The 12,545-nt window shown below is 43.7% G+C and overlaps 1 protein-coding gene across 1 annotated transcript in view; it reads left to right on the top strand.

Moving 5' to 3' along the window:
• LOC143767224 (uncharacterized) overlaps positions 1 to 12,091 on the top strand; it is a 28,955-nt gene extending 16,864 nt beyond the window's left edge. The window contains exons 4-9 of the mRNA XM_077255377.1: positions 7,248 to 7,397; positions 7,527 to 7,691; positions 7,776 to 7,899; positions 7,983 to 8,080; positions 9,415 to 9,505; positions 10,094 to 12,091. Coding sequence (XP_077111492.1) covers positions 7,248 to 7,397; positions 7,527 to 7,691; positions 7,776 to 7,899; positions 7,983 to 8,080; positions 9,415 to 9,505; positions 10,094 to 11,772 — 2,307 coding nt within the window. The 3' untranslated portion in view covers positions 11,773 to 12,091. The remainder of the gene's footprint in view (positions 1 to 7,247; positions 7,398 to 7,526; positions 7,692 to 7,775; positions 7,900 to 7,982; positions 8,081 to 9,414; positions 9,506 to 10,093) is intronic.
• The last annotated feature ends 454 nt before the right edge of the window (positions 12,092 to 12,545 follow it).

The following is a 12,545-nucleotide window of genomic DNA, read 5'->3' as shown; positions in this document are numbered from 1 at the left end:
ATTGTAGGAACTCAAGGATTCTGGTAGCGTGGGTCAATGAACAGACAGAGAAGGGTTTCTTTAGTGCAAATAGTGTATTTGTACAACAGCGATAACACCCAAAATAATATACTGATAACCCGCAATAAAACAAGTCCCTTTACATATACAGCAAATCGGCAGAGTTCTTAGGGCAGAGTCCTCGGGAAGGTGAGTGTGACAGGTGAGGTGGTGCAGATCCAAAAGACTGTCGGTGCAGAAAGAGTCAAATCCAGGTATGTAGTAAACACAGGGAAGTCCAGAACAAGTTCTCAGGTTAATCCCAGGTGTGGCATGAACACGGGTAAGTCCAGAAACAAGTTCTCAAGTTGATCTCAGTTGTAGTATAAACATGGGTAACTCCAGAACAAGTTCACATTAAAGTATTATACTGGTGTAGATTCCAGTAGCTCCCACCGGGAGGAGTAAATGAAGGATTAAGTAGCAAAAACAGTCCAGCAACATAGTTCCAAAACACAGTTCAAAAACAGAGTTCTTACTAGGAGGAGTGAACCAAGGGTTAAGTTCCAAAGTCAACAGACTAAAAATAACCTAGAGTGTAGCTTACATAGGCAGAGAATGTCCAGAGCCACAGTAGAAGCACAGTAGAACAAGCAGCTGAGCTGAAGAGGAAACGGAAGCAGAATACTCCAGCAAGGAGGCTGACACCTGAGCCGGGTTTTAAACAAGCGAACAGGAAGTAGGGCAGACAAAAACAGCAAACTCCATCTTAACAAAGGACAAGATCATTCACAAGGTGACTTGCAAAACCTGGAATACTGACAGAACGGTACAGCTAGTCCTACAGCAGGTCCACTGACTTCTGGCGGGTCACCCCATCCGAATTCAATCTGATAATGCCACGGCTGTGCCATACGTCAATCATCTATCAAGTACCCACGGTCAGGCGCCATGGCCGAGGTACCTCACATTCTCTGATGGGCCGAGATCTATCATTCGGTGATCTTGGCACTACACATCCCAGGAGTAGAACTCTGGGTGGCAGACGCCGTCAGGGTCCCGGCTCAAGTGAGTGGGAACTTCACCCGGAAGTCTTCCATCAGATCTGCCTTCACTGGAGCACTCCAGATGTAGATCTCATGGCGTCCAGACTGAACGCCAATGCACTCTAGTTCATGGTTCGGCCTCGAGATCCAAAAGCCATCGCAGTGCATGCTCTGGTTCTTCCGTGGTACCAGTTTCCATAACCCTTTTTCCACTACTTCCGAGAGCCTTTCGGAAGCAGGAAGGGCCCCAGTGATCCTGGGAGATCCGCACTGACCACATCCAGTTTTTTGTTTGCGGAACTAGTATTTTTTCATCTTATTGCAACAAAACTGCAAGTAGGGACTTTCTCACAGAGAGTTTTCACATGTGGTTCTTCTCTATCGCATACCGTTAGATCTTTGGGAACTTAATGGTTCTGGGAGTCTTACAGTAGACTCCTTTTATTCCGGACAGACTTTACTATCAGGGAAGATCGCCCTTTTTTCTCTGCGATGTCGTCATCCTGAGATAGCCGCTCTGTTCTTTCAGACTTTTTTCCTTATTACCATCAAGGCAAGGTTGTCCTCAGGCCATCCCCATACCTTGTTACCAAGGTGGTATTGTATTCCCACTGTTATGAGGGCATCGTTCTTCCCTCATCTCTTTCAGCACCAGTCCACAAAACGGAATGGGTTCCCCATATTCTGGACGAAGTGAGTGCCCTGAGTAGGTACGTATCGAGGACGGTGTCCTTCTCGAAGGCTGGACACTTTATTTGGGCTTCCTGACGGTAAGAGGAAGTCTTCCTGACTGTTACAGGAAGGGTTTAGCCGTTTTATCGGCCATGTTAGCCTGGTGGATTCGTTACACCATCCAGGAGTCCTTCCATGTTAGATGTCAGCCTATCTCCCTGTCTAGCGAGGTTTCTTGGGTTCTAGGCACCAGGCGTCGGCAAAGCACGCCTGCAAGCTTGTGGGGCTCGTCCAGTCCACATGCATTCTTGAAGCACTATAATTCTCAGACTTCCGCAGATGTGGCGGACTCTGCAGGCCGTGGTGGCGCACTTGTAAGCAGCGGTTACACAGAGCCTGATCTGATGTTGTCCCCACCCAGGGACTGCTTTGGAAAGTCCCCCGTCTGTGTCCCCCAATGAGGCGAAGGAGAAATAGGGATTTTTTGTGTACTCACCGTAAAATCTTTTTCTCCAAGCCATTCATTGAGGGACACAGCTCCCACCCTGTTATTAGCTTGTGTTTATTTTATAATTTGACATTCTATACTCTCATATGTTGTTATTGATCTGCTACTGCTTTTGCAATGACCTGGTTCTCTGAGAGCCAGCAGGAGGGTGTATACTGCAGAGTATGAGCTAACTTTCTTTGTATCACTTAGTGTCAGCCTCCAACTGGCAGCAGCATACACCCACAGTCTGTGTCCCCCATTGAATGGCTCGGAGACAAGGATTTTACGGTGAGTACACAAAAATCCCTATTTTTTTTGTCTCATCCTGGATCCTTTGTTATCTATGGATGGATGTTTGGACATTAGGGCTTACATAAGCATTTTGGCCAACCAAGTTCATCACTTTATGGCAGCTGTTTACCCTACCCTAGAAGAAAAATGCACCATGACACCATGGTCCACTAGTCATAGAGGTCCCTGACCATGTGACCCCCTGACTCCTGCACTCTTGTGACCTCATCACAGGTCCTGTACACACAGTACAGCCATATATGTGATGTGCGGCTCTTACTAATACTATTAAAAAATGGACAAACAATACATAACAAAATAACGTGCTCACACAGAAAACTGTGCTCAATATAAAAAACTGGTTTGATCTCACCAATTGTGGACAAGGGGTACCCACGTAGATGATAGGGGGTCCCAGGGAGGGTCCGAAAGTTGTAGAGCAATGAGAAGGGGACAGGGACATATTTCCTAATCCCCTGTCGTGCCCCAGCAATAACTCCTGTCCTTACAAGGACAGGCCCGAATGAGCCCTACTAAGGACATGTATGATGTAGTCAACGCCTCCCAACACGTTTCTTCTCCAATCACGGAGGTTCATCAGGGGAGTTTCCAATGGCCAAAAGGCCTAGATGTAAATTCAAAAGTTCATGAGCAAAGTCTACTCAAATGTCCAAAAGTTGAGGGTATAAGCAGTGGCTATATACCATCCAAAAGATAGGTATTCCCATGTGGCGGTCCGCCACAGTAAGTGAGTCAACCAGTAATGGCACCCGCTGCCTGCTTATAAGAATATCAAATAGAAGGTCCCTCCCCCCAGGGGGGTCTAAGGTAATTAATAGCCTATAGTACCGGAACTTACCGGACCGCGCTGCGTTCCAGCATTGGAACGCATGCCGGCTCCCTCCTATGTCTCGTGGCTGCCAGCTGCTTCATCGGAGTGTTCCGTAGAAACCGGAAGTACCGGCGCCATATTGGATGACTGACTTCCGGTACGCCGCTGTTGTTATGCGCTCCAGGAATGGAACGCAAGCGGCTGCCAGCGCTCGGGCACCCAGTGATGACGTGGAGCTACGATCACATGTGCTCTATTGTGTACGTTTGCCGCTTGATCCCTCCTGAATAGGACGGGACCACCTCGACCCCAAAAGGGCCCCCCGCGACATTGTGTATATGCATAATTAGGTGCACTCCTAGTTTAGGGTGCCATTCAGCCTATTCCTTACCACATATATACTGTTCAAAACCCAGATGATGAACGCCAAGAATTCATGAAAGTACTATACATATGTGGCTGGAAATGTCCATGCCAAATAGTATAAAGTAACAGGAAGTGTCCAGACACAGAAAATAAAAAACCTCTCAAACAGTACTTATATCAATGGCATAGAAGTGGGGGTAGGGAAAAGGATAACAGAGGGCAATAAAAAACCGAGGGAAAAGCTAGGTATATGCGGGAAGCTGTTACCAATTAGTAGCAGCAATAATGCCACAATTATCTTGAGAGTTATAAAATTTGTCCAAAATAACGCACGCATCCCTCATTGCTGGAAAATCCTTCGATGTCACAAACGAACTTTCAACCCACCGATACCAGGCTTAGTCTAGAGAGGGGAGCATTGGGGCAGAATAGTGACCCTGCACCAGAACATTGCAAACGTTTTGTTTATTATAACGTTTCAAAGGACAAGCAAGTCCAGACACTGAATAATGAACAGAAGTGTGTATATACACAGTACCAAAACAATAGAGTGAGCTATGGGAGGAAATAGGAAAAGGAAAGGAAGGGGAAGCAGGGGAGGAGAGAGCCACATAGCCAAAGGGGAGGAGACCAGATGGGGCACTAGAGAGTATATTTTTAGGGCCCACGTGAACCTAAAGAAAGCTACTAAAATTAAGTTGCTCATTGAGCCCATGGGGGTGGCAGGTGTCCAACAAAAAGATCCACCTTGTTTCTCTTTGCAACAAGATTTTATCAAAATCACCTCCTCTAGGTGGTGGGACAACCTTGTCAATCCCCATGAAACTCATGACCCTAACATCTCCACCATGACTTGCGTTCACATGTCTAGCAATGGGGGTGTCTCTCCGATTGCGAATATCCCCCAGATGCTCCCCTACCCGTCTTCTGAGCTCTCTGGTAGTTTTACCAATATAGGAAACGCCACAGGTGCAAACAGCTCGATACACCACTCCTTTAGATTTACAATTGATAAATTCTTTTATGGTATATGTTTTTTGCGTATGGGTGTTGTGGAATTCCTTACCCACCTGTATTGATTCACACGCACCACATGTACCACATCTATAGCATCCCCTGGGCCTATTTGGTAACCAGGTCAAATTGGTAGGTGTAGTAAGATGACTATGTACTAGTCGGTCTCCTAGTGTTTTGCACTCACTTTCTGTACGTGATCTGAGGCTGTGTGCCCACAACCTCCTTAAGATCATCATCCATCGCGAGGATGCCCCAGTATTTTTTTAGGGTGGCTCTAACCGATGGAGCCCCATTGTCAAATGCACAGATCATTCTGATAGTGTTATGATCACCTCTCTCCCTCTTTCGTGGTATCAATAGGTTGTTTCTGACCTGAGCCCCAGCATGCTGGTATGCCTCCCTCAGCACCCGATCAGGGTACCCCCTGTCTAGAAACCTGGACCTCAGGTCCCTTGCTTTGATTTTAAAATCTGCATCATTGGAGCAGTTTCTTCTCAGGCGGAGATATTGGCCCTTAGGGATACCCTTTTTGAGGGAATACGGGTGATGGCTGTCCCACCTCAACACGGAATTCGTGGAGGTGGGTTTTCTGAAGATTGTAGTGTCCAGACCATCACCACGGCTGTTTTTGGAGATCAAAATATCCAGAAATGGTAGACTTTTTTTCCTCCATTTCGAAGGTAAACCTGAGACCTATATTATTTTGATTCAATGATGACATAAATCTCTGGAAGATCTCTCTAGTACCTTTCCACAGGACAAAAACGTCGTCTATATAACGAACCCAAAGGTCGATATAGATGGTAAACTCCTCATTAGCCTCTGAAAAAACGGTGTTGTCCTCCCACCAGCCCAGGAACAGGTTGGCGTAGCTGGGTGCACAAGGGCTGCCCATAGCAGTGCCCCTGAGCTGGTGGAGGACTTTCCCGTCAAAACAAAAATAGTTGTTATTAAGGACAAAGTCCAAGAGGGTCAGCATGAATTCATTGTGAGGGACAAATTGTTGACCGCTCATCCTCAAAAAGTATTGTACCCCTGTACCCCACAAGTATGCGGGATAGAGGAGTACAATGATTCTACATCGATGCTTACTAGGAATGACCCTGGTTCTAGAGAGATCCCCTCGAGTCTGCGTAGAAGGTCCATGGTATCCCTGATGTAAGAGGGGAGCGAGACCACAAAAGGTCTCAAAATCTGGTCTATATAAATTCCTGCATTCTGGCAGATGCTCCCTATCCCAGAGACAATAGGTCTCCCCTTTAAAGGTTCAATACCTTTGTGGACCTTTGGCAGAGCATAAAACGTAGCCATAATCGGGTGCTGAGGGAGGAGGAAAAGATATTCCTCTTGGCTAATAAGATTGTCCATTCTAGCCTTCTGTAAGATAACCTCCAAATTTCTCATACAGCGTGCTGTTGGATTCTGCATTATTCGAGTGTAGGTGGTCTGATCATTTAGTAAGGTGAAACACATATCCTTATATTTCTCCACATCCATGACAACCACATTGCCCCCTTTATCAGAGGGCTTAAAGATGACCGTTTTGTCTGTTTCTAGGTTGTGGAGTGCTGTAATCTGTGCTCTACTGAGATTGTGTCTTGACCACGTCTCCGTAAGCTGTTTAATATTCCTGATAGCCAAGTTGAGGAAGACATCAATTGCTGAAACGTCCCCCCCTACTGGTGCCATCCTTTTGCTAGGGTTCCTCAGTTGCGTGAATGGGCCTAGGCCTCTAGTCGTCTGGGGTATGGTCTCTAGGTCCGCCAATAGCTGGACGTCCTGTATCATGTCAAGAGGAATCCCCAAGTCAGCTGCGGTTTTACTATCTTTTTGTTTAAAGAGTTTGTGCCACCTTAATCTCCTAATAAATAAATGCAGATCCTTTACCACATCAAATAATGCAAAGTCAGTAGTTGGTATAAAGGAGAGTCCTTTAGACAGAACCGACATTTCTATGGGATCTAGGTGCCTCTTTGACAAGTTGATGACCTGTGGAGCTATTCCCTGCTGTAAGTGTTGTGACTCCTTAGTTGGTAGGGACGGTCTAAAAAAACGGGCCTTATTGTCCTTAAAGTCTTGTAAATCTCTCAGGTATTGTTTATGTTTCCTTTCCTTTAAATTATATTGAAATTTTTCAATGGTATTCTGCAGCTGACTCTCCTTGGTAACAAAGTCACTTTCTGTACTAAATTTCTTGGTGATGTCAATCTGTTCTTTAAGTTTTAGATTAAGTCTCTCCAAGTTAGCCTTTTCCTCACTCACCAAAATCTGCATTAACCTAAGAGAACTGGACGTAGCCTCCTTTTCCCACAAACTCATAAGTTGTGGTGTTCTACAGCGTGCAGCTGGTAATAATGAAATACGAAGACATTAACCCCCTCAGTGCTGAGCCTGTGATAAATCTCTGTATGTGACTATAATGGGATTGTGTGTTATACCGGGGGCAGGACGGGGCCATGACTGGACGTAGTGATCATGTGACGCCGGTAACAGCTCCGGAGGTTTCTTACATGGGATCTTTATGATGTTACATCGTCATCTTCTCCCCATTCAGGTCCCTACAATATCAGATCCTCTCAGTGGAGATCTTCTATATAAGAGAATTCTCCTGAGTGACCCTACAAGGATGGAAAGGGACAGGGACAAGATGGCGGAGAGGATATTACACGTCACCCTAGAGATCCATTTCCGGCTTACTGGAGAGGTGATTGATTCTGATGACGTCACATTACGTCATTCTTATCTATGGGAATAGCAGATGGACAGAACTGGAGAGGTGAGGACTCTGGAAATGTCTGTAGTGAGATTTATTAATGTGTCTCTCCATAACCAGGATTACACAGTAGTGAAGAAGACCTCTAGTGAGCGCTGTCAGGCCCCTGTGTCTGAGGGAAGGGGAAGACTCCTGAGCCCACCTCACCCCCTGATACATAAGGACATCAATGACCAGAAGATCCTAGAACTCACCTACAAGATGATCGAGCTGCTGACTGGAGAGGTGACACTGCTGGGAATGCTGGGACTTTATACAGTAACGCTAAGAAGGGATCGGGGGGATGACTGTATCATTTGTATGTGTCAGGTTCCTATAAGGTGTCAGGATGTTGCCGTCTATTTCTCCATGGAGGAGTGGGAGTATTTAGAAGAACATAAAGATTGGTACAAGGACATCAAGATGGAAGTTCCCCAGCCCCTCACATCACCAGGTAATACACAGCACTAAATACACATGGCCTAAAATTATCTGTATGTAAAGAATGAATTCAGTCCCTGTATGTGTTTCTTCCAGTTCTATCCAGTGAGAGGACAACACCAGAGAGATGTCCCCTTCCTCTTCTTCCACAGGAATGTAAACAAGAAGATCTCAATGTTCCTCAGGATCATCAGGTAGATGGAGAGAAGGTGTCATGAAATCTCCCCTATGATGTGTATAAGGCTATGAAGGTCTTGTGATCAGACTTGTTTTATCCCTCAGTATTATACACCGAACTGCCAATTTATTAGAAATACTGACACTTTCTTTATCAAACCTTTCCAGTATGGAGAATACTAATAACTAGTGTAATATAAAATAAAGTTTTCATTTTTCTGTCTGAAACCACATTAGAATGGGAATTTTGAGCACTTCACCTAGGCATGGTTGTCAGGGAAAGTTTGAAAAACTCCTAACCTCTTTAGTTTTTCTTCTCAAAAGTATTAGTACTGAGAACATTTTGATTGAGGGAAAAAATACAATGAAAGGGGATCTATAGGACATACACGATTTTTTGAGGAAGATATAAATAATATGTGAGGCAGTGACCAGTGTTACATGTGAGGGTCACTGTATGTTCCCCGCCAGGATGTACATGGAGGCGTATTGAGGCCATTGGAGTGCATTGCAGTCACAGACGTAGCTGTGATTGCAATGAAACATAAAAGTGAGTGTTAGTCTTGGACAAGCTATTTGTCCAGGGCAGATTTAAGAAAACCTGCTGGACTTTTGTTTTGAAACTGACTACAGAATGGTAGTGTGGCAGTCCGTTTCCTTCCTGGCCTGGTTTTCCATGTGGCCGAAGGCTCCAGGTTCTTTGGTTAAAAGCCCTGCAGTAAAGGGTTTGGGTGTGTCAGGGTCAGAGTTAGGCCTGGGTCAGACATGCGAGAAACTCGCCTGAGTCTCGAATGTCAATACCCGGCACTGCCGCTGGCACTCGGGATCGGGGCGCGCTTCTGCATAGAAATACATGCAGTCGCACGCTCCTGTCCTAGTGCCGGCGGCAGTTCCGGGTATTGACATGTGAGACTTGTGTGAGTACGGTAGAAGGACAATGCACCATGACACAATGATCCACTAGTCAAGGACTGATTCCAGGTATATTAGAGAGTTTTTGTTGCTTCCTTGGACTTCATAGTCCTCATGCTTTAATTCTATAGCGCATCTTCAGGATGAGATGAAAGAGACTATTCACAACATATCAGTATCTCCATATTATTTGTGGATGGGCCAATAATCCCACAGAATTACTTCTTCATCTTGTGGAATCTATTACAATCTGAATTGCTGAGGATCTGAAAAGACAACGCGGGTGTCTCTAATAATGTGGCCGTTCAGTGTGTGTTTTATACTTGGTGGAGATGACAGGGTAAAGCTGATCATAGACATTAAATGTTGTCTGGATCTTCCCCAGTTTTCTGGTTATGATTTTTTCATCTTTCTCTCACTATTAAAATTTTTCTTTCAGGGTAAATATCTTCCCCATATTAATACTATAGAGACATATATGAGAGGTGATGAGTGGTGTAAAGAGGAGATTCCCACAGATAACCGCACAGGTGAGTATAACCTAAAAAACAATCAGTGCCAGGAGTGCACATCGGGTTGGCTCCATCCCAGAGGGAGCACAAATCCATTATGGGTATTTATTTATGCGCCATGATTGTGCTCATAATAATATATGATTATTTTGTGACATGTTCGGACATTTCATCTCTTGCACATATCTGGTCAGTTTACATTATCTGTCTTGCAGCACATGATAATTATTATTATATTACTTGCATAAAAGCCATGCTTATTGTTAAATGCCCACACTTCTGTGCTCTATGCTAGATGCAAGTATATACCTGTCAGGAAGTGTATGAGAGATGAACACTATCTATTAGCACTGACTTGCAGTTAAATTTATGAGGGTCCACTGAACATGAAACTGCAAATGATTGGTGACAGGTGAAGTGAAACCAGAACCTACAGAGAATGTGGCTTCAACAAATATTGAAAAAGCACAACCTGGTGGCCTAACATCATAATCCACTAGTCCTTGGGTAGTAGTCTCCTGTCTTAGTCATACTATATAGATAATATAAATATTAATATAATTTCAATGTAGTGTTATTGACAAATAATAATTTTATTCTTGGCAGATGACAGTACCAGGAGCTCAGAGGGACATCTGATATTTTCAGATTTTGCAGCAGGGGATCAAGGTATCACATCAGATACATATGAAGACCATGTAGTTATCACAGATATACCTCAAGCCCATCTTAGGAAAAATCTATCATCTGATCCTTTTAAACGGGTCCTTTCTTCTACTTCATTAAAGGAAAATCTGAAAAACAAAAACCACAAAAGTACTGATGAACATGAAGTAGCTCACACAGGGGAAAGTAGCTCACAAACTGAGAAATGTTACAATACTAAATCAAGATTTCTTTCACATCAGATGCGTCACTCAGGGAAGAAGCTATTTTCATGTTTAAAATGTGGGAAATATTTTGAAAGGAAATCAGATCTTGTTTCACATCAAAAACCTCACACAGGGGAGAAGCAATTCTTATGCTCAGAATGTGGGAAATGTTTTAGTGAGAAAAAAATTCTTGTTAAACACCAGAAAACTCACACAGGGGAAAAAACATTTTTATGTTCAGAATGTGGGAAATGTTTTATAGATAAATCACATCTTGTTACACATCAGAGAACTCACACTGGGGAAAAGCCATTTTCATGTTCAAAATGTGGGAAATGTTTTTTACATAAATGCCATCTTGTTACACATCAGAGAACTCACACAGGGCAAAAGCCATTTTCATGTTCAGAATGTGGGAAATGTTTTATAGATAAATCACATCTTGTTGTACATCAGAGAACTCACACAGGGCAAAAGCCATTTTCATGTTCAGAATGTGGTAAATGTTTTATGGATAAAACACATCTTGTTACACATCAAAGAACTCACACTGGTGAAAAGCCATTTTCATGCTCAGAATGTGGGAAATGTTTTAATGAGAGAAAAGCTCTTATGACACATCAAAAAACTCACACAGGGGAGAAACCGTTTTTATGTTCCGAGTGTGGGGATTGTTTTAATCAGAAATCACATCTTGTTAGACATCAGAGATCTCACACTGGTGAAAAGCCATTTTCATGTTCGGAATGTGGGAAATGTTTTAGATGTAAATTCGATCTTGTTACACATCAGAGAAGTCACACAGGGGAAAAGCCATTTTCATGTTCAGAATGTGGGAAATGTTTTATAAAGAAATCATATCTTGTTAAGCATCACAGAGCGCACACGGGGGAAAAGCCATTTTCATGTTCAGAATGTGGGAAAAGTTATAAAGATAAATCACATCTTGTTACACATCAGAGAACTCACACGGGGGAAAAGCCATTTTCATGCTCAGAATGTGGGAAATGTTTTAATGAGAAAAAAGCTCTTGTGACACATCAAATAACTCACACAGGGGAGAAACCGTTTTTATGTTCCGAATGTGGGGATTGTTTTAATCAGAAATCACTTCTTGTTAGACATCAGAGAACTCACACTGGTGAAAAGCCATTTCCATGTTCAGAATGTGGGAAATGTTTTATAGATAAATCAAATCTTGTTAGACATCAGAGAACTCACACAGGGGAAAAGCCATTTTCATGTTCAGAATGTGGGAAATGTTTTATAGACAAATCATATCTTGCTAAACATCAGAGAACTCACATATTGGAGAAGCCATTTTCATGTTTAAAATGTGAGAAATATTTTAAAAGGAAATCAAATCTTGTTTCGCATCAAAAAACTCACAAAGTTCAGGTAGATGCTATTTGATTGAAATGGTCATCTGTTGTGAATTCTCGGGCTCCCTCCTGTGGTCGTGAATGGTACTTTTGGTGAGTTCGGTCCTTGGACACCCTCTGGTGGCTTTGAGTGGAACTGCTGATCTTTGAGGTTGGCTTTCTCAGCTGCCCTGGTTCAGATCTCTCTTGGATTTCTCAGATGACCTGTCTACTCCAGCAGAAGCTAAGTCCCTGCTAGTTCATTTGTTGCTCATTTGTTTTTGAGAATATTTCTCAGTACATGCTATGTTTCTAGTCCAGCTTGCTATTATGATATTTCCTTGCTAGCTGGAAGCTCTGGGGGTGCAGAGTTGCACCTGCACACCGTGAGTCGGTGTGGAGGTCTTTTTGCACACTCTGCGTGGTTTTTGTAGTTTTTAATACTGACCACACAGTTCCCTTTCCTATCCTTTGTCTTTCTAGAGAAGATTCGGCCTCCTTTGCTAAAATCTGTTTCATTCCTGTGTTTGTCACTTCCCTCTTAACTCAGTCAATATTTGTGGGGGGGCTATCTTTTCCTTTGGGGAATTTCTCTGAGGCAAGGTAGGCTTCTATTTCTATCTTTAGGGGTAGTTAGCTCTTAGGCTGTGAAGAGGCGTCTAGGGAGAGTTAGGCACGCTCCACGGCTATTTCTAGTGTGTGTGATAGGATTAGGGATTGCGGTCAGTAGAGTTACCACCTCAGAGCTTGTCTCAGGTTTTCCATTTTAACCATCAGGTCATTCCGGGTGCTCCTAACCACCAGGTCCATAACAGTACAGCTGGC

Source organism: Ranitomeya variabilis, chromosome 4 (assembly GCF_051348905.1).
Source record: "Ranitomeya variabilis isolate aRanVar5 chromosome 4, aRanVar5.hap1, whole genome shotgun sequence".
NCBI classification, from domain to species: Eukaryota; Metazoa; Chordata; class Amphibia; order Anura; family Dendrobatidae; genus Ranitomeya; species Ranitomeya variabilis.
Note: the sequence above shows the minus strand (reverse complement) of the source record. Positions and strands in the feature narration are given on the sequence as shown.